The sequence below is a fragment of the Anoplolepis gracilipes genome, unplaced genomic scaffold, assembly GCF_047496725.1.
Source record: "Anoplolepis gracilipes unplaced genomic scaffold, ASM4749672v1 Contig19, whole genome shotgun sequence".
Taxonomy (NCBI): Eukaryota; Metazoa; Arthropoda; class Insecta; order Hymenoptera; family Formicidae; genus Anoplolepis; species Anoplolepis gracilipes.
In genome coordinates this window covers 1,109,356-1,132,809 of record NW_027328667.1, presented here as the reverse complement: position 1 = coordinate 1,132,809, position 23,454 = coordinate 1,109,356, and the positions used below count along the sequence as shown (strand labels likewise).

Below are 23,454 nucleotides of genomic sequence, written 5' to 3'. Positions count from 1 at the left end.
TTCAAAAATAATTTTTTTAATAATATAATTTTAAATAAAATTTGTTCAATACTGCCGCAGTAATGTTTATTTCAACATTTTAAATAGTATACTTGAATAAAATTAACAAATATTACTGTTTTGATGAAATAATTATTTTTTAAAATTATTTCACCAGAACAATAATATTTGTTATGTTTTGTTTATTTAATTATGTATTTATTTCCCGAAACGTGTCATTTTCAGGTCTTTCACGCACTGTGTGCACAGGGCATGAAAGACATGCGGGATAAAAAATACGGAAGAGCGCTGATTGGCTGCTCGAATCACGCATCCTCTGTCCCGCACAATGATTCCCGTACCGTGTGATTTTACCCTATCTCATCGGTGATATAACGCATAGTTCGTTACAATGAAAATAAAGAAATACACGTGTGACATTCAGGCGTTTTCGTTAATATTATAATTTCTAACAGTATAATTTCACACGTTATTAATTGTAAGTTTAACACAGTGTGCGATACTTAACTTACATATTATGTAAGCGTTTACAATTGAATATTCGAATGATCCAATTATTAAGTTTTATCTAATATTATATAATAGTTGTGATGATGATCTAACTTATTATTAGAGACTAAAACATACAAAACTGAACTATTAAAAACAAATTGAAAAAGAAAAAATTGCGTTTAATCACGTCTGCTTCTCAATAATCCAATTACTTATTATTAATTAAAGAATCTTTAATTTAAATAAATATAAAGGAAAGCGCGCCTAAATATTCTATGTCTTTCATAGTTACATTGCCTTTCTTTGTCTTCCGATAAAATATTTATTCAATGATACAAAAACGATTCAACATTGGAGACATTAAGATAACACATATATCCAAATAATATACATATAACTGTAAGTGATATATATGTGTATACATATATATACATGTATATATATATATATATATATATATATATATATATATATATACACGCACATATGCCATAGAAATACATTTATAAACCATACCAACAAAATCTCGATCTCCGACAGTATGCATGCTATTTTCGGTAATTTCTTCGAAACCAAGTTCCATAGCCAAAAATTGACGATCAATGGCGAAAGGATTTCCTGCTATCGCACCACTACCAAGCGGTAAGATGTTAACGTGCTTACGTACTTGTAGTAGTCTTTCCAAATCTTGCTTCGCGTACCAGGCATAGCTATGAAATTTGAAATTAATAATAAAATTAGATATATTTAAACGATGTGAATCGTATTAGAGTTAGTACAAATCAAAATCTGAAAAAGTCTTATTACTTTTCCAATTATTTGAATCCAAATATAATTGAACTGATTGGGAGATTAAAAGTAGATTAAATTATATACAATGAAACCACGCACTTCGAAATAACGCATATTATTCCTTCCATACGTGCTGGACGACTCACAAGGAAAGATATGGAAGTGTCCCCCTCGGATTTTAATGCGCTTTGAATATGTTGTAGTCTAGGTCAAAATAGGAGACACGTATTTTTTTATATGTACTGTGACGTGGCCGTCTCGCGCGTCCGCCCGCCTTCCACGATCGCGGATCGAGAACGGATCGGCTGCGATAAGTCCGCTGAGGACGAGGAACGTACCGCGACCTCCAGAGGGGCAATTATCGCGCGCGATAGAATTATCATATTAATTTTGTATTTTTTTTTTTCGAGCGATACGCGTTAAGTCAGGGACCTCACCGAAGATCGACGGCGGCAAGGAGCAAAACATCGCCGAACACCTGGCTATCGAAGGACGCCTCACGACCTTGAAAGATGAGATTGGTATTTTGACTGATCAGCCCATCACGGTGTGATCACGGCAGCAGAGGATACTCCCGAGACATCCCAAAGGGAGCCTCCCACCCTGGATCAGGGGAGACGAAAATAGACCGTCTCGAAATCCCGGGTCCGAGGGCGATATCGCAACGAAGGGCGTGAAAATCCTCGATATACCTGTGCGTGTGCGACCCGGCGGCGCGATAGCGTGCCGCGATGTGATTGGCTGTGCGAAGGACCATCCCTCGTGAGCGACATCGAGCGGCTTATCGATCGGCGCCGGAAAAATCTCGGCTGAGGGAGACTTACACGGCCGATCTTAGCGGAACTATAAAGAGAGAGGGTGGGAGGGAGGGAGGGAGGGAGGGGGGAAGAGAGAGGGTGGGAGGGAGGGAGGGAGGGAGGGGGGAAGAGAGAGAGAGGGGAGAGAGAGAGAAAATAGAGAAAGGGGCATGAAGGATAGAGAGGAAAGGGAAAATACGTGGGGTAGGGAGAGGGATATAGTTTGTGAAGTCGCTAAATGGCCAGGATCGGGGATGTAATGGAGGTATTGTTAGTGTGTACAAATGTATTAAGTTTTTTTTTTTTGTGAAAATAGATTGTAATCCTGTTTGTAATCCTAACCTAACCTGTTTGGTATGCAATAAACTGACTATCTATCTATAATAACATAATTATTCAATATATTGTATGAAAGTTTCAATATAAATTATTTATTGCAATTCATAGTTGTCTCTGATATTGCAAAGAAAGATTTTGCGTCAGTGAATAGTGAGTACCATAAGCATACGAATGGGGCACGCGTATAGCAATATAGAGGTATTGCTAACCTATTTCTGAAAAATGTAATCTCGGAATACAACTTTATCATATATGAGTGATTTTGTCGTTAAATATGCTATAAAAAAAATTTAATAATTTTCAAAAATTGAAAGAAGAAGGGGAAAGAGGGGATTTCGAAAAATATGACATTTTCGAAAAATCTGATCATGAAGTTTTAAAGTACATTAAAAACCATAAAACTTTTAGTGGAAACTTTTTTTTATATCTCTCATCGTTTTGACGTTCAGAAATATATAAAAACCGATTTTTTTCAAGAGAGCATTTCATCCCCTTAACGGCCGTAAGAGTACTGCGACGATTTTCCCGAGGTTGACGATGGGACAGGAAAATGGAGCGTGAAGATACTTGTTAAATTATCGTCAAAAAAAGGGGTCAAAATGGGATGATGCGTGCAGATCAGGAAACGGTCCGTGCGCACCGTGACGGACGGGCGAAATAATGCGAACCCGAGAAATTGGGCGTCAGACGCGGATCTTTCACGCGCCAGTTCACGAAACGCGAAAAAGTCGCAAACCGCCGAAAGTTTCTCCGTCCTTCACAGGCGGGCTAGCTCGCCTAACGGTAGAAGGGCAGGGCGGTGTTGGAGACGCGATATACAAGAGGTATTCGACACACAATTCGACACGTATGAACAGACACCAAATAAGAACGTGCAATATAAAAGGAAAGTATAATAATATGGTTTATTAGAACAGAAAATGCGCTAATAGCCGCCGTGAATATTGAGACATGAAAAGTGATCAGAAAACAAAATGAATCCAAAATCATACAGTCGAGAAAACGTACCCGAAAGAATAGTCGATGATTCAAGGAAACGCGAAACGAAAGCCGCCGAAAAGGGCGCAAAATTATGAGTAGCTAGCATGCGATACGGTACTGAACTTTCTCCCGGAGGTGACAAGTTGTTAAGCTCGTAGCGGACACGAGTTGCTCGAAGACATACCGATATGCGCAAGGTACCATGATTCGCACGCGGACGGTCGTACGTCCTCTCACTTCCCTTTACGTTAACGCTACCGTCGCTTCAGATTCCCGACATACGCACCACACGCACTACGATAGTTCGGACACACAACGTACAAAAACGCGCGGAATTTACAACAACGGGCGCGATATGATAGCGGACAAACAATACACGCGAAATATACAAGACTTACGAAGGCGCGACCCGTAAGGCACACGCACACGCGAACACGTACTCACACGTCGAGCACCAAACCCTTTCAGCGCGACAACACACTAGCACCTACGTCTTACACGTACACGACGGGCGAGCGCGATACGCGGGGCGCGAGTCCTCCCGAAAGACGAGACGCAATATCGAGTCGGAACACAATAGATCGCGAGAATCACAGATGCGAGGCCGTCGCTACGAAGGCGTTAATGGCTCTATCCACTTGATGAACGTCGCCAGTACCGCTAATAATTCACTAATTCCCGGGCGAATGGGTGGCACGTGGCAAAACCGGAATCTAATACAAAGAAATGGCGACGTCGCCAGAGACGAAAAGCCCGAGTCGTTCGCGTGCGGTCGTTCGTGGACGAGAGCGACCTCACTGACAACAGGATCCTCCAGGGGATGCGGCTTCGGAGTCCGTGGTCCCTCGGCGTTCGCTCGGTATCTCGCTCTATCGTTCGTGGCGGAATTTCGTCTCTCTCTCTCTCTCTCTCTCTCTCTCTCTCTCTCTCTCTCTCTCTCTCTCTCTCTCTCTCTCTCTCTCTTTCTTTCTTTCTCCCTTACCTCACTAATTACCTAAGTGCTTCCATCGCCCTTACAATCTAACCTCGTTTCTATTGACAACCCACACCCCTTTCTACGTCCCCAGTCCATCCAATCTTCTCTTCTTATGCACCTCGCTCTTCTTCTTTTACCTTCTCCGCTCACATTCTCTCACCTTCACTCTCTCTACTTCCCTTTCTCTCCCCCCCTCTCTCTCTCTCTCTCTCTTCTCTCACTCTCTTCTTCTCCTGCTTCTCCTCTCCATTTCTCCGTCTCCTCCTCTCCATTTCTCCTCCTCTTCCTCTCTCTTCCCCTCTCTCCTCTTCCCCTCTCTCCTTCTTCCTCTTTCCCCCTTTTTGCCTTCCTCTTTGCCTCTCTCCTTCCAACCTTCTTCTTCCTCCCTTACTCTTCTCCTTCTCCCTTCTCCTTTCCTCTTCCACTTATCTCCATCTCATCTCTGACCCTCTTATCCTTCTCTACTTTCTCTCCTCTTCCTCTTTTCCCTTCCTTCCTCTTCTTCCCCTTTCGCTTCCTCCGCACTCTTACACTATATGTAGCCTCATCTATGTTATAACACCTTCCTTCGCTCTCCTTTCTCCTCGCATTCTCACACTATGCATAGTCTAACTATAAAAATAAAAACATTCCTTCACTCTCTTCTCTCACTCTCTCTCATCCTCTCTCTCACTCTTTCTCTCTCTCTCTCTCTCTCTCTTTCTCCTTTCTCCTCTTTCTCTCTCTCTCTCCGCACCTCATTCCACTATATACACAGTTCTATTCTCAAAATCTCCCCACATGATCCTGGCCTTGAGCGACCTCACATCTTAACCCCGCTCCCTGCCCCACGCCTCTTTCCTTTCTTTTCGCCCTTCATCCCTCTATCCTCCCCCTCTCCCTTCATTTTCCACTTCTACCGCCAAGTCTCTCTCTCTCATATCCCGTTCTCTCTCTCTCATATCCAGTTCTTTCCTTTCTCTCTCTCTACCTCTCTCTTCATTTTCTCATGCTTCCTCGTTTACACCTCACTTCCTCTTGCTGCCTATCCTTCTTCCCCTTTCCCGCCTCAGCTCATCCATCTCTGCCTGTCCTCTTCCTCCTCTTTCCGCTTTCTTCCTTATCTTCTTTAGCCTGTTCTCATACTTACTCCTCTCTTCACCCTGTCTTATCGCCTCCCCTTCTTCTAACCTTTCGCCATATGCGTCTCCAACTGCACCTGCCAGCTCTTTATAACATTTCTTCTTCCCCTTCCTTCCATTCCATCCACTTCTTACTCCCCTCACTCTTCTTGTTACATCTCTCCTTCGTCTCTCTCCGATTTTCTGTACCTTTCTCTCACCCCCTGCAACCTTTCATCTCCTCAATCTTCTCTCTCCTCTGTCTCCCCTTTTCTCTCTTGGCCCTCTTCTTCTCCTCCTCACTTTCCTTCGCTGTTTCCTTTTCCCTGACAATCCTCTTCCTCCTCCCCCTCTCCTTCCTCCGCACTCCACTCATTTGGTTTCCCCTTTCTCGATCTATTCACATCTCGCATCTAACCTCCACCTGCCACCGCCTTCATTTCTCCTCATTATACACTCCTCCTCTCCTTCCTATCTGTCTTCTTTTATCTTAAATCCTCTATCTCTCCTTGCACCTTCCTCTTCGTTTCCACTTCCTTCTTCTTCCTTAACCCCGCTCCGTTCCTCCTGTCCTTCCGGTCCAATCCTCCCTTCATTTTTCTTCGTTCCTAGCCCTCAACCTCACTCCTTTCACCGTATCTCTCGATCTTGTCCGCCATTCCGTCTCCAGTCGAACTCTCCGTGATATCTCTGACACATCGATCCCTCGATCTTTTTCTCGCCTTGTGCGCGCTACCGTACTCTCAATTATGTTATTATATATTATAGCAATAAATATTTTACTCATAGGATAAAAATAATATATTTTTATAAATTAAAAATAAAACTGATCGAGCAAGGAAAATCTCTTTGACGAGAGGTCTAAAGTCAATTATCATAGATCATTCGATAGTATACATAAATAAATGCATACCGTAATTGATGCATTAGGATATTTATATTTATAACGGCGTGTAGTGGAACACATACTATTACGCATTCTATATAAAAGTATCTCGAAACTAATCAGCAGTATATGATTTCGTTCTGTTAATATCTTGCGTGTGCATATATTATGTATGTATCAATTAATAAACATTTTTATTATTGTTTTTGCCTTTACATACTTAAACTTTTTTCAAAATTTAGGTGTTCATCTTTTTTATTAAATTATTATAAATTATGTGATAAAACAATATATTATTTTTTATGGAGCTTGGAGAATATTTGTAACAAATATGTATTAATACGTTGTATTAACAATAAGTAATAAAATATTACTTTTGTTGCTAATAACTGTAATACAATATTTATAAAGTAAATTTTAATTTAAAAATTCTTTTTTTTAGAGAATAATGCTGTTTAATCCAAAAAACGTAGTAATGCTACTATGTGCAGTATTTACGACTTTGAACTCTCCAGAAAGTCCTATTTCAACTAATAAAATTGAAACCAAAAATAAGATTGATACTAAATCGATAATAGTAATTTAACAAAAGGAGGAACTTTTCTGGAGACGATGGAGTTACGGTTATCTGAATAATCTCTAACAACAATTAAAATAGAAAGAATCTAACAAGAATTTAACGAGTGGCGACCTTGTTCTAATGTAAAACTTCTACCATGTGTATTCCATAACTCCTTGAAATCACTGCTGTTGTCACTCTGACAAGAATAAACTAGTCGAACAGTTACGGTTCGTCAAGCTTCTTTATAAGACTTATTACTAGGTTCTATCAGTTTTTAGTCTCGTATGAAAAAGAAAACATCAATTCTTTCGAATAGAATCTTCATGACTCACTCACAACTAAGAGCCATAAAAAAGGGTCCAAGGAACTGGAGCTGTCAACTCTCTTAATTGAACATGTTTAGAGATTACTACAAAACTGACAAGGTAAGGTATGGAAGTGTCCCCCTCCAATTTTAATGCGCTTTGAATATGTTGTCGTCTAGATAAAAATAGGAGACGTAATTTTTTATACGTGCCTATACGGCCGTTAAGGGGATGAAACACCCTCTTGAAAAAAGTCGGTTTTTATATTTCTATAAAAAAAAGTTTCGAATAAAAGTTTTATGGTTTTTAATGTACTTTAAAATAATCAGATTTGTCAAAAATGTCATATTTTTTTAAAATCCATCTCCCCCGCTTTATTTTTTGAAAAGTTTAAAAATAAAAATTCGTAGCAATGCCCTATGAGTGATCAACGTCCTCTATTTCGAAAACTATTCATTTTTAGGTTTTGGGCCCAATGGGACTTTGGTTAAGAGGTCATCTATAACATACATATATTGCATTTTCAAACAATTCAACGGGTAACCACTTTCCCATTATATGTATGCGTGGTCCTTTGCGATTGTAGCGCGCAGACATATTTAATTGTGATTCTGCAATTTTCTAGTAAGTAATTACTGTATACTTGTAATTGCGATATTAAATAAAGGACGCCGCATAGATCTTATGGGAATTGGCCCCCGGATAAATTGGCTCAAATTATAATAAAAATAGTTCTTAACCTCTTGAACAAAAGTCTCAATGGCTACAACTCACAAAAATTTATAGATTTTTGTGTACATGTCTTTAAAGTGAAATCTTTTGAGCACTCTGTAACTTATCAACTCGTTTATTTATATGCTGTGTATGCCTGTATGTTTGTAGGCGTGCTTGTGTCTGTTTGTTTATGTTTGTGGGTATAAGTATATATATCCGTGTCTGTTCGTTATGTGTGTGCATATATATGTTTCTGTGCGTGCATGCACCAATATGTATATTTGTGTGTGTTCACATACACGTATATCGTGTAGCAAAGTTAATGGTTTTTGCATCTCAATTTTTTCGACCTCTTTTCCATCATAAGGTTGAATTTGAGATGCAAAAACCATCAACTCTACTACACGATATACTATGTGTATGTAAACATACACAGATGTACATACTCGCGCATACACGCACAGAAACATATATATGCACACACATAACGAACAGTACGGACACGCCTACAAATATACAGGCACACATAGCATATAAATAAACGAGTTGGTAAGTTACAGAGTGCTCAAAAGACTTCACTTTAAAGGCACGTATACAAACATCTATAAACTTTTGTGAGTTGTAGCCATTTAGACTATTGTTCAAGAGGTTAAAAACTATCTTTTATCAAAATTTGAGCCAATTTAACCGCGGACCAATTTCCATAAGATTGAGAGCTCTTTTTGTCGTAAAAGTAAAAATTATGATAAAGTAAAAGTTCAGTGCCATAGAAAACATTCTCTCGTGCACTTCAATTATGTCTAAACATTTTGAAAATAGTCAGGTTTGACTCATCCTATACATTTCAAATTCAAGCTATCAATTAAGTCTATTAAGAATTCGATCAGTTCAACTATTATTAAGGATTGATAATAAAAAATTCTTAACTAGTCGACTCGCATATAAATACACGGGGTGCTTCGCTGTGCGTGAACTTTGGCGCTAGACACTGCTGTGTCTTCTGATTTTATAAAATATTTGATTTTATAGAATGTTTGGTTTTATAGAATATTTTGAAAGAGTTATTTTAATTTTTTATTATTTAATTCTATTGAAAATTTATAAATGAATTGTTCTACCTCAGTAACCACTGACTCCATCTAATAGGTTGTGCCCGTTGCATATGTGTATATCCAGGCATAACTATATCTATATCTTCTTCCGCTCGAGCAATGAGAACCTATTTTCAAAATTAATATTAAATTAATATTTAGCATCCTCTTTCTTATATTATAATTTATATGTTATTTTAAAATATGTAATAATAAATTAAGTTTTTAATTTTAATTTTATTTTTAAGGCAGTAATATTTTCTTTTGGACAAAAACGTTAAAATAAAAGTTTTCTAAACAATAAACTCAACAACTATAGCAATTTTGTGAACGTATTTCATCTGAGCAATTTTTGTTTAACAACTTTCACACTTTTTACAAAAGAAAAAAAATATATATATATATGTGTATGTGTATAAGGTGTTTCATTTTAAGTGATATCGTCGATTATCTTGCGAATGGATGATTTTATTGAAAAATGTTTCAGATAGAAGTTGCATGGTTTGAAGGGAACACATGATGGAAATGTGGACTTAATCTTGAATGACCTTGTCAAAATCAGGTCAAGGTCATTAATGTTTTTTTAAATAAAAACTTCTATTTTTTATTACACATTCTTGTAGCTTATCTCGAGAGCTTTCCAAACCACTATAATAAAATGTTTTTCAATTAAATACTTTTTGAGTTATAAGGCTTCAACTTTGCACTTCGGGTGCAAAGTTGCAGTATTTTGACATAAAATACAAGATATGACAAATCATATATAATAATATCTGAAATTTGTCGCGATATGATCATATTTTTAGCCGAGATAAGATCATATTATATCCGTAAATCTAACCAAATGAATATAAATAATCATGAACAAATATTAACTCATATCAGAAGAGTAAGTATTATTTAATTAATTTTTTAAAAATATTTTATAAAAAAATTTTATAAAAGAACTAAAAGGACACATGTAATGGGAAAGTGGCCACCTGTCGAATTGTTTGAAAATGTAATATGTTGTAGATGATGACCTCTTGATCAAAAGTCCTAATGGGCTCGAGACCCAAAAATAAACAGTTTTCGAGATAGAGGGCGTCGCAGGTCACTCATAGGGCATTTTCCTGAAGTTTTATCTTTTAAACAGGAGAATATCTGAAGATCGCTCGTGTGTATCTATATGTATGTGTATGTGTGCGCTCGTGCGTGTGTGGGTGTGTGAATATGTATGTGTGTGCACATGGGTAAATGGTATTTTGTGAGCGTGTGAGTATTTACTTATGTATGTATGTATGTGTGTTAATATGTGTTTGTGGGAGTATAGATGTGTCTGGTGGCTCGTATGTATGGGTATGTGATTGTGTGTGCGCGCGTGTGTGAGTATATGTATGTGCATGTATTATGCTGGTGTGGATGTGTGGACATGCATGAGTGTGTGTATTCACAAACCTGCACACGGACACGGACACACACGCACGCACGCACGCACGCACGCACGCACGCACGCACGCACGCACGCACGCACGCACGCACGCACGCACGCACACACACACATATACAAGCGCACACGCGCATGCACACACAGGCATGCACACACACACATACATACACCCACGCACGCACGCACGCACATACACACATATACAAGCGCACACGCGCATGCACACACAGGCATGCACACACACACATACATACACCCACGCACGCACGCACGCACATACACACGTACATATACATACACACGAACGGTCTTCGGAGCTTCGGAGCAATGCCCTGTGAGTGACCTTCGATGCCTTTTATCTCGGAAACTTTATTTTGGTCTATCTGGGTCTCGAGCCTATTGGGACTTTTGATCAAGAGGTCATCAACTATAACATATTGCATTTTCAAACAATTCACCGGGTAGCCACTTTCCCATTATATGTGTGTGTGGTCCTTTATAATGGACGACTCAAGTTTGTTCAGTAATATGTGCTTATAATTGTTTATATTTATTTGTTTTGTCAGAACTTAAATTGTATAAATAGTAATATTTTATTTACCTCGATGAATTTCTTAAGTCTAAACAAAAGCTTATCAATCGACTTTCGAAGCCATAATTTGGTATCAGTCACAGTCTGATCATTGCGACTCCTTCCAATATGTAGTTTCTTTGCTATATCGCCAATTAATTCCTATATTAAAACATTTAAAACATTTGTAATAATATTAATTATTTTTTTATTAATGTATGGAGTATTTTTAAAAGGGGTTTTATAATGCGTTGTCAATGTCCAGTTGCCAGTTGCTAAGGATGCAACTCTTTACAAAATGCTATTTCCGGTTGCTAAAAAAAAGTTAAAAGTTAGGCAACCGAAAATAGCATTTTGTAGCAAGAGTTGCCATCCTTAGCAACTAGCAACTGGACATTGACAACGCATTGTAGAATCCCCTTAAGAGTACCCAAAGAAAAATAGAGTTATGTGATTATACATGATCATATATAATTAAATTCGAAATTTAATGCAATCTAGCCACATGTAATATGATTTGTCCATGTATAATTAAATCTGAAATTTGACATGATATGATCTGACCATATATATATAATAGGATAAAAGTGCCAATTATGAGATACTTTTTTCTAAACACTTATATTTTCTTTAAATGTAATTTTTAACTAAAAAACTTTAAGTGGTATTATAGTTAGTACATTCAAGTTTTACCACTAAAAAACATTAATAAAGTTGCACGTATAAGAATTCAAAGTAATGATCAAACACCAAGATATAATTGTTGCATTTGACGTTAATAACATAATAAAAGTGAATATCAAGTTATTGCTATTAAATTATGTTGTTTACATCCCTTTTAAATAGCACATCCAAGAACTCCCCTTAGCGTCATTTATAAAATCGTCATACACTCCTCTGTACATGTGCGCTACGCTGCTGTTATTTACATACGATTTCATGATTATCTATTATCAACATGAAATAGTAACATTTATAAAGAAAAATAATTGCGTTTGTAAAATAATTGGAGGTCTCATATTAGGAATCCCTTTCATAATAGGCTACTTTACCCTAATATCTGAAATTTGGCGTGATATGATCTTTATATGATCATATTCGACTAGATCTATTTTCCTATATTAGATCTAACCAAATATGATTATATAAAGATACGTTCATATAAAATCATATTGTGCCAAATTTCGGATATTATTATACATATATGATCATAAATTACATATGTTATCAAATCTTTTCATATCTTATGTATATTTATATATAACTACATTATAACCACTTTTTTCTCAGGAAATTACATAAATATCTTTGTTGTTTATAGTTTTATTGTTTTGTATAAATTAATATTAAAAATAACACTACGTGTATGTGTGATTTAAAGAAATAACTATAGTGAACTAATAGAGAAAAATATTCAAAATCATTGTTTTTAAAATTTTTAAATTTTTTAAGTTTGTTAAATTGAAGTAAATATTATATCATATTATTTCATTGAAAAAAGTCCGTATTTTTAAAGACAACAAAGATATTTAATTTTACAGTACATGTTACGGTACTGTGTTTTAATGTTGTTATGCTACAATATTGTAATATTGCAAATGTATACCGCGCAAAATTATTGCAATATTTCTATATTTATAACAACATTACAATAAAAAACTTATAGTGTGCAGTATATAATAATGTAAAAGATTGCAATGCAATACATATTGATTCATATAACAAAATGTTAGCAATATATATATATATATATATATATATAACATATATTAACAGGATGACAGTAAAACATAATTTAGCAGTATATATCAATGCATTTTGTTTTTCTATCTATCTCATATTTCAGTTTTTTCACGGGAAAATATAAAGATTATGATGCCGCAAGCACGGCTGAAAAAATGTGTAGGATATTTCTATTAGGTTTCTAATTTTTGATAAGATTTTAACAGAAGATTCAAAATATTGAACTAATTATTAAAATTTTATTATTTTAAAAATTATTTAACTATGCCAATTACTTATATTATATAGAATATAATTATAGAATATAACATTACATTATATATTATATTTATGACTGATGGAAACTTTTAAGTAACTGGCAATTTATCAGTAACATTTCTGCCATAATGCTTGTAATATTTAGTTTTTATAATAAATCATACTGCATTTTTGTTATTTTTTTACCGTTACTACATGATATCAAGCATATCATGTCGTTTTTTTGTCGATTTTGGATATGGCAGACATTGCTCGATATTTGCTGATATATTTGTTGTCATATCGTAATAGCAGATAACGCTCAATTTTTATTGATTTTACTTTTATACGGTAGCTGAGAAAATAAACAGTTGCAGATGCAATGGATAGAAATCTACTGTAAAGTCATGATTATATTTGCTGTTATATTGCTGACATATTGCTGGCACTTTGCTATTTAGAAGATTATGCTATTATATAATATTATAAATTTACCGAAAGTCTTCGTTCATTCGCGCTATGTACATCTTCATCTTCATGATTTATAATGAACTTGTTATTTTCCCATTCGCTTTGCACCTAAAGATTTGAGTTTCTTATTTTCGCTTTAATATATATACAGGGTGAGTGAAGAGAGAACACTAAACGTTCACATTGAGACGCCTAAATATATAAAAATTAAACCAAAATGAAAAAAAATATTTCAGACAAAAGTTGTTTGTCTCTAAAAGAGTCATAAGATGGTATTATTGGTTTCACTTTGGGTGGAGACGCTTCGGAGATTTCAAGGTCAACTTTGTTTTTCTTTTTAAATGAAACCATCCTATTTTTGTATAAATCAATTTCTCGCAATATTCTGCATAAAAAGATATAAGGTCAACTTATGAACATGTTAAGTGAAAGATTGGTAAACGTTTAGTGAAGTGTATCGAAGTTGATGGTTGTCATTTTGAGCTCTTATTGTTAATAAAATAAATTTTATGTGTAAATATATATACATATATATATATATATACACACATACTACGCACAAAAATATAAAAAACAGTTTTTATAACTCGAAAAACTATTTTTAAACTGTTGCAACTCGATGAAAAATCATCGTAAAAAAGTTTTCAAAAAAGCATTTTGAAGCTTGAAGTTTCAACTTTAACGCATTATCAATAGTTTTTAAAAATTTTTGTGTTTTCCTTATTCTATAGTTTAAAAAGGACACATTGTTTTATTCCTTAAAATTGTGTAGTTTTGAAACTCTGTAGCTTGATAAGAAAAATTCTCTAGAATTTAAGTCAAGTTTTATAAAGTATAATGTTTTACCTACAAAATGTTTTTTTTTTAAATTTTCTTATGATTTTTTTTTGACTGAATTACATGACTTTGAAACTAAACCTGCGTTTTTCAGAAATATTGTCAATACTTGATAAAAATGAAAGAAAAAAAAAGCATTTTGAAGCTTAAAGTTTCAGTTTTAACACGCTATCGATAATTTTTAAAAAATTTTGATTTTTAAAAATTTAGCGTGTGTGTGCGTGCGTGCGTGCGTGCATGTGTACACAAATGTACGCGCCTCGTTTATGTGTAACCATAGACATAGTAAGTATAGACCGAGCGTTCGAAGAGTGAGGGTAAGTGAACGTAGAAAAAGGTACATTCTGAAGGGTAAAGATAATACACTTTAAAATGCTGTTATGTTCTCTCTCTTTCGCGTATTGTCTATGTGTCAAGTATGCATGTATTCGTACATGCATACATATAGACGTTTGCGCCGTTGTATTTAATACCAGCGCAAGCGGTATTGCCAAAATGTTACTTTTCGCGGTGGCGGAATCGATTATTTATCGGCGGTAGCAGGGAACGGCAGTGTTAGTATCTTTTTGTTTGTTAAGTGTCAAACTGTACGATAATTAATAAGTAGGCATAGGATTACTTCGATCAAGCTTCGATTAACTCAATCGTTGATTAACTTATAAGACAATATATATATATATATATATATATATATATATATATAATGTTCTATACATGTAAATCTCTTATGTAATATAATATAAATTTTAAAATACTATTATTGATCATTCTCTAAATTAATCAACGATTGAGTTAATCAGAGTTTAATCAAAATAAAGATCTAAATTAAAAAATTTAATTTAAATCTTTAATGAACATAAATATATATGAAAATAATATTAATTTTATAACTTTACATGTATAAAATTATTAAATGAGAAAGCATGAGAAAATTACTTTTTGCAAAATTATTGCAGTTATATACGTAGATAGCAGTTAGTATCAGATATATTTTAATAGCGTTATTAAATAAAAAAATTACATATTGAAATCAACAGAAAAAGTTATTTTAAATCCGCTTAACAAGGAAAGGTATGGAAGTATCAGATTTTAATGTGCTTTAAATATGTTGTAATCTAGGTCAAAATAGGAGACACGTATTTTTTTATACATGCCTATACAGCCATTAAGGGGGTGAAATATCCTCTTGAGAAATATCGGTTTTTATATTTCTGAGCAAATACCATCGAAACGATAAAAGACATAAAAAAAGTTTCCAATAAAATTTTTATGATTTTTAATGTACTTTAAAACTGCATAATCAGATTTTTCTAAAATGTCATATTTTTTTAAATCCCTTTTCCTCCCCTTCATTTTTTGTGTTTTTAACCTAGACTACAACATATTCAAAGTGCAGTAAAATCGAAGGGGGCCGCTTTTCTTATTAGAATAAGAAAAAAGTTAATTTCAACTTTCAATGAATAATATCAAAAATAATAAATAAAAATAAAAATAATAAATAATATAATAAAAAATAATAAACAATATATACATTACATTATAGTTATACATTACAGTAACAAACAATACATAGATATGCGTTAAGATTTTCAGATTATATAGAAAACATATAACACTTTTGTTTTTAATATGATCACTTATATTACTATTTTCTTTCTTTACCACAAAATAATATAAAATTTATTTTAAAATATTGTTACTAACTATCATATGTAACAAAAATAAAATATAATTTACTCTAACTATCAAACTTCTTACATTGCAACCACATCTTCGATTAATACGGCTATATTAAAGTTTATTTATTTGATTCGCCGTGAGAGGACAAAAACTCGTAAATATTGTTCAATTTAAATTGATTTATTAAAAATACATTTCGTATACGTATGGACCGAAATTACGCGGCAACTAACTTCGAACGACAATCGATTAGAGAGACGAAGATAGATTTCGAACGTGTGAATTCTCGATAAAGTCCGAGTGATATCTCTATCAGCTGATAATATTCGTTACATTTGAAAAGTATGACCTATAACAAACACATTTCGACTGTTTAATTTCAACAACGAATTATAGTTTGACACCAAGTTATTTGTCTCGATTTTAGCTATTGACAATGTGACGTAGAGATCGAACAACCGTTTGAAGAGAAAACAAACTTCGTCATCTCGTTTGTTTGTTCTCTAGAACGTTCGAGAATCTTATACTATAACAGAATATATTAAATTAACGTACTTTCTCGAACATCTTAAAAATTTTTTTCATATACATTTCGCATGACAATTAGAGGAATATCTAAATTTTCTTAAGAAATAGACAAAATTCAATCAGCTATAACTTCGTTAAAAATGAATAAAATTTAAATTAAAAAAAAAGAATGTTAAAGCTAAAATCTCTACTTTCGAAAGCTTACTACTATTTTTATATTTCTGTGAGTTTGGTAATTTTTACATATAGAAAACTATGAGCTGGATAAAATGCAAAATTTTTTTCTCACTTTGTGGGCCTGTCACGTATCTAAAAAAATCTGTGAAAATTTAAACCGTCTAAAGTGAAAGTTTAAAGTTTTCCCTATAAAATCGTTTTTTAAAAATTTATCTACAATTTTTTGTTCCTGAGTTGCCATCGATTAAATGAAAAATGGACATTTTGATTTTGATCGCTCATAACTCCGTTAAAAATCATCATACTGCAATGAGCAAACAAGATTCTTAAAGGAGAAACTTTCCTCCATCAATAATTGTGAAATTTTTTAAACAAACATATAAACATAAACTATATACTACAAATGGATAAAAAAAAATAACGTAAAAGTTATCAATTTTTCTTTTTTTTATTTTAACTCAGAAAACAATTGTATGGAACAACAATAAAAATTTGTTCTTCACGGTTTTTTATATTTTGAAATACACTAAATTTGACAAAAAACTGCTATAAGATTTTTTTCATGGTGACTACTATATTTTTATAGAGCAAAATGCACAAGAAATTGTGAAATTGCTTAATTTTAGTGAAAAAAAAGTGGAAAATAAAGTCAATTAATGTTTGCAGATACCACATTGACTTTTACTATTTGTAAGTATCTGCAAGAGGAAAAGAAATATTTTTTTCTCCACCGAAATTTAAAAAAATTTGTAAAAATTCGAAAATTATCAGCAAAATTATAGAAGTGGTCTACCGATCACCACACAAGTTTTATATAAAACAGATTCTTTTATTGGATAATAACGCGCTACAGTTCGTCCGCATATGCATGTAGTATATATATGTGGTGATTTAGACTGCAAAATATGCAATCTTAAGAGTTTAACCATCACATATATGTATATCTATACTCATACAAACATCCACATCTACTTTACACACGCACGTACGCAGGATAGAGTCGACCGTACAAATTCCACTAGTGTACTTTAGTTTACGCTAAGGTCAGCGATATATAAGCTTTTAAAACTCTAAAATAATTCAGAGAAATCTCAGTTAAAAATGAAAAGGCTTAATCATGTTGTTTTAAAACCATCTTGATGATAGCTACAGAAATCCAGAACATAACATGTTCTATTAAAAATCTTAAAGTAATTTTGATTTGATCTTGGTGTAACCATTCAAAGTCAAAATAAATTATTACTCGCTTTGAAGTATACAATCTTGTCTAAAACATTTTTTTTAATTTTGCGTACTTTTTCAGTATTTGGATGTTTAAAACTTACATAAACTATCTTAACACACACACACACGCACGCACGCATGCACGCACACACACGCACACGCACACGCGCAACACATTAACAATATTAGATTTTTTTTAGAGTAAAAATGTAAATAATATAAATAATCATACCTGTTTCAAAGCTGTATTTATAGCTTGCATCTCTTCCTGTGAAATAAGTTTTGCCTTACAAAGAACACGTGCGTAAGCTATGCTTCCCTAAAATTAGATGGATTATTAATGTCGTTTACAACATGACAGCTCACTTATATCATAGAATACTATTAACAGCAGAAAGCTTAAGGTATTCTTATATGGGAAATTGCAAATATGTATTGGATGATAATTTTCATATAAATTAGAACTTTACACAAATTACATTATACTAATAATGATGACAATGATAACTTTTCTTAAATCACTTTTTCAAAAAGATAAAAAAGGCGTCAAACATAAAAATTGTTATATAAAAAGATAATATTTTAATGTATATTTTATTAGTAAAATCTGTTTTTTCTACAAAGATGCTGAGCAACTGAATCGTATCACTGGGCAATTGCCAACAATTAAATTTATAACAATAAATGATTGCAGTTACTGCAAAAGATGTTATGAGTTTTGTTGCGAGCGTTAATTGTGTTGTTATAAAAAAATAGTAGCAGAATAGTCCGCTTAAATTCTGTTAAATCCGATTAAATAAATTTTTAAGTTGTTAATATTGCAGTTCAGCAAAGCCAAACTTTACTAAAACTAACAACTTTAAAAGTTATAAATAAAACAAGCGACTTTTGAGCTCAAACTGCTAAAATAAACTATGCTGTGCACAATCGTGCTTTTATATGGTAAAAATAGAGGCAAATTTTTGTAATTTATTTGCTTCTTCGATGTTTGCTTGAGAACTCATATTATCATATAAGTCATCCTGTATATAGTAATCAAATAAAAACGGCAGTATTGTATGTATTACATAACTAACTATGTTTTGAAAGCGATCGAAAAAAGATTATTCTTCATCGATTTTTTTTCTAAACTTTAATATATCACACATAAAATATATTATTATTTTATTATTATTTTATAGCTTGGTTGCCTGCTAGAAGAAAACTAAATTTTTTTCGTTTTTCAGTAAATATTGACATTAACGGACTTAGCGCCAATGACCTTGACATATGTTGTCAAGCTTATGGCCCTAAGTAACATTCAAAAGGTTTTAGCCGTTGCTCGTTGTTTATTAGAAAGTTATAGACAAAAAAGTTTCAGTTATTATACGTATCTTTCGCATATTATATGCATTGAAAACCTATGTGGAATTGTATAATGATCCAACAGAATACGGGGAAATGATTATTTGTGACTATATAAAGTAAAAATTGAGAAAGAAAAAAAGTTTCTCAATATATTTTTCGGACTTGAATTGAATTAAGTTTTTATATTAAAAATTCCACTAGTACTGTCAGCCTTTGCAGTTTCTACACTTTTAAGTTTTGTTATATTTATTTATGTGGGAAAGTATGGAGGAGGGGGCAAAGCCTCGTCTCTTTTGGTGCACTCAAATGATATAATCCTCTATAATTTTGAACTACACATTCACAGTCCATTTGTCATGAATGTTTCTTTTATGCAATGTAGATTATGCTCTGCATTGAACATATTATATAAGCATAAAAAAAGGTTTTTTGTTTAAATTTATATTTTATTTCTTATTTTATCTGTGTTATATTTTAATTGTGTTATCTATGTTATTTTATTTATATTATTAAATATTACATTTATACTGTATATTAAAAGCCGATTTCAATTTCTTCATTTTCTACCGGATTTGCATTTAAGGTATCAATCATATAATTTTTTCACTTTTCATAAAGAAAAAATTACATGATCGATCTCTTGATTTTATTTTTTTATTATGCGAGGTCGGTAAAGCATGCCTTTGCCGATCGTCAGATAGGTAACCCAACTTACTGATCTGTCTGTTACGGAAACACCCTATACATAGAAAGTACATGCTAGAAAAGAACGTGCGGGTGGAAGTGCAAGGAGGGACGAGGCTTTGCCTCCTCCCCCATACTTTCCCACATAAATAAATATAACAAAACTTAAGAGTGTGGAAACTACAAAGGCTGACAGTACTATCGTCAGATAGACTACCCAACTTACTGTATGTTGCGGAAGCACCCTGTACATGAAAGGAGAACAAATATATCACGATACGGCACGCGTACATATTACTATGAAGCATATCTTGTAGAGTTTTTATTTAAAAGACTCTGTAAACCAATTTCAAGTGAAAAGCTATTCTTTTAGCTTTATTTTTCGTAAAGTTATTTCAAAGTTTTAAACAAAATAACTCTCCTTAAATAGTTAGTAAAAAAGCTCCATAAAAATTAAAAATAGTAAAAGTGTGGTACCAAAGCGTAAAAGAGTCGAATATGTATAATATAAATTAAAAATAAAAAATAAGTTATTTATTACAAAGTCAATTACGCACACAAAAATTACAATATCGAAGCGCAATTAAATAATAAAAATAATCGTAGCGGTAGTAACTTACATCTAAATTCAAATTAATTAGTAAATAATAAAATACAATAAAAAAACTTATATATATAGCGGACATTTCGGCTTAACTTTTCAAGCCCTCTTCGGCGCAATAAATAAGGGGTGCAACAGACCAATTATTGTATATAAAAAATTATAGTCAAAGGTATAAAAATTATTATGAGTTTGTGAAATTCCTAATCTGCCGTCCTGATCCAACAATGACCGAATCTCACGATGTGTTAAAATGTGTTATACCTCTCTAATTAGTTAGTTAAGAGGAAAACTTCGTAATATTATTTAGTTCATGTAACCGTATCAATAACTTATTTTTTATTTTTAATTTATATTACACATATTCGGCTCTTTTACACCTTGGTACTACACTTTTACTATTTTTAACTCTTTTTAAATTTTAATAGGCCATATTAGGTGAACAAATCATCGTATAGGAATGAAAAAAAGCATTTTAAAACTTAAAGTATCAGCTTTCAAGTAGTAAGACTAAATTTTAGATTTTTTTTTGCATGCCGTTTTGCACTTTGAATTCAGCTCCAAAATTTCAATACGTCAACAATACAAATTAAGATAGCTACACATAAACGAAGTAGAATTTTTCATTATTGAAACCCTCTCCCAAAAGTTCAAAAGCATCCAACATCTTATTGGTGATATCAGTCTGCTGCGATCAAGTTTTAGCAAAAAACATATTTAATTCCTCCACTGAATATGTAAAACTCTTGCTTGAATCCTTGGTTTTTATAAATTTAAGGTCTCAATTTGTTTCATACCAATGCCAGCTTGTTATTTTGACTAAATATATTCAAATAATACTTGTATTTAAATGTTCGGACTAGATTCTATACTTTATTTCTCATTGCTTTAAATTTGTTGTAGTTTGTGGTTCCTGGTTTTACACTACACTCTTCTCAATCGGTTTCTTTCTCGCATTACACTTTTGATGTCAACCGTGAGCCAGAGTCGGAAAGTTCTTATAATAGATCCTCGTCAGTGGAGCATGTTTATCTAAACAGTATCTAAAAGTCGGTTATTGAAAATTTACATTCTTGTTATCTATGCAGTCAGCACATAACTCAATACTGTATAGTAGTGTAAGCGCCTAGAAAAGAAAACGAACTAGAATCAATCGCTACAGGGAACCGTCTCAGTACTGGATCTCATTAGCTCCCTCTGTAGATCTTTTTGCGAAGGTAAATATTTTTCGAAGAAGAGAAAAGGCGAGCGCGAGTTGAGTTCGGTTGCGGATTTCAATAAGTAAAAAGGCTGTTGCCATCGAGGGACTGATCCGATATTGATTGTGGAATTTCGCGAGGGACTGCGTCTTTCCCAACGTTATTCGTTAGTAATTATTATAGTGTAAGCGAGGGACTGCTCCCAAATTGTGCAGTGTCGTGAGCGAGGGACTGCTCTGATATTCGAGTGACTTTGATTTTTATGTACGAGAGATTCGTTCTCACCAGATCAGTTTTTTTTGTTTGTTAACCTCAACGTAACGCTAATTAACATTAAACCATATTAAATTTAAAATTCTCGCTAGTCATTATTTTATTCCTTTTCCGACTTCTATTATACGCGAAAATTCACGATCGCTGACTCAACCATCCTTACATTAGTAACAGTAACTCAGATTAGTCACATTTTCCAATTTCACCCAGAAAGTCTTGCGTCTAAAATTTTTACAGTTCTTGCATAAAACAAGCCTATCCGAACGCCATTTAATATTTATATCGTATTACATAAATAAGATCATGTGCAAACACGAAAGATATTTTTCTATATTTTATGATTTTTTCAGCGTCATCAATGATACATAGATTTAAAAAGTGTTAAAGTTTTTCAAACACATTAGGTCATGGTGCCGTATGGTGCCAGATACATACCAGAGGACGTCACAAAGTTTTTTAATTACATATTGCCGTATTATGTTTATTATCGTGTCTGCATTAAAATCGTCGAACATTATTAAGTGCCGATATGTGACTTGTAGATCTAGAAAAATGTTTTTAACCTTCTGTAAGTATCCATAATTTGATGGTCGATAGACTGCAACGAAAAGGAGTTTACATGCTTTATCGAAATGATTTCTACTATAAGATATTCCAGCTTATAATAATGTACATCTATAATTGATAGCAGTTGATTTAGTTTTAGAACTCTTTCAGTCACTCTGAAGGAGTTTTGTAAATAACTCGCGATACCTCTTTCTATTCGCCTAATTTTGTTATATCTTGTTAGGAAGTAATTAAATACCTTCACCATACAATCCAATACTTTAGATTTCAGCCAGATTTCTGATAAGTAAATATGATACTTAAAATTTGTAAAGAATTCACAAAATTCGTGCGCTGTCAAAGACTGGCAATTAACGTAACAGATACGTAGGCATGGATCAAATCCAGGATTATTCATAATTTATATTGACAATTTTGTTCTTAATTTTGTTGTTTAATATCGGACATGTTTTAGAATTTGACGTCGCGTGCACCGGTTTCCTCGAAAAGGGAGAGCAGTTGCAACTAAAAATTTTTAAATTCATCTATTTGCTTCGCCTACATGTGCGTAAAGTTTCATTAAAATCAGAACTTTTAGATTTGAGAGGTTCCCTTATAAGAAAATTAAAAATAATCTTTAACATTATTTCTAGATACATTTTCTAAGTCAATATGGTCGATTTCTAAAAGTTTTAATAAAAGTTTAACAAATGTCTGATCACACAGAATAAAAAAAATATTTTGTCATCTAAAGAACACTTATTGAAATATAATATGTAAAGATAAAAAATAATAAAAATACAAATTAATGAGTCTCGATACTCATGATAACTATTAATTAAACATTACGAGAAACTATATTTTATTATTTA

The 23,454-nt window shown here is 33.1% G+C and overlaps 1 protein-coding gene across 11 annotated transcripts in view; it reads right to left on the bottom strand.

The window, feature by feature from the left end:
* Window positions 1–23,454, bottom strand: part of Argl (Argininosuccinate lyase) — a 104,945-nt gene that overhangs the window by 74,621 nt on the left and 6,870 nt on the right. For 9 of the 11 annotated variants that reach the window (XR_012048399.1, XM_072910096.1, XM_072910103.1 and 6 more), the window contains 5 exons: window positions 18,165–18,251; window positions 13,511–13,594; window positions 11,066–11,197; window positions 9,063–9,163; window positions 1,009–1,202 (listed from right to left, as the gene is read on the bottom strand). Coding sequence is in view for 10 of the 11 variants with exons in the window: in XM_072910096.1 (XP_072766197.1) it covers window positions 1,009–1,202; window positions 9,063–9,163; window positions 11,066–11,197; window positions 13,511–13,594; window positions 18,165–18,251 (598 nt within the window). In the remaining variant the exon portion in view is untranslated. Of the gene's footprint in view, window positions 1–1,008; window positions 1,203–9,062; window positions 9,164–11,065; window positions 11,198–13,510; window positions 13,595–18,164; window positions 18,252–22,471; window positions 22,635–23,454 lie in introns of all 11 variants that reach the window. The other 2 variants (XM_072910098.1, XM_072910097.1) reach the window with 2 other exon arrangements.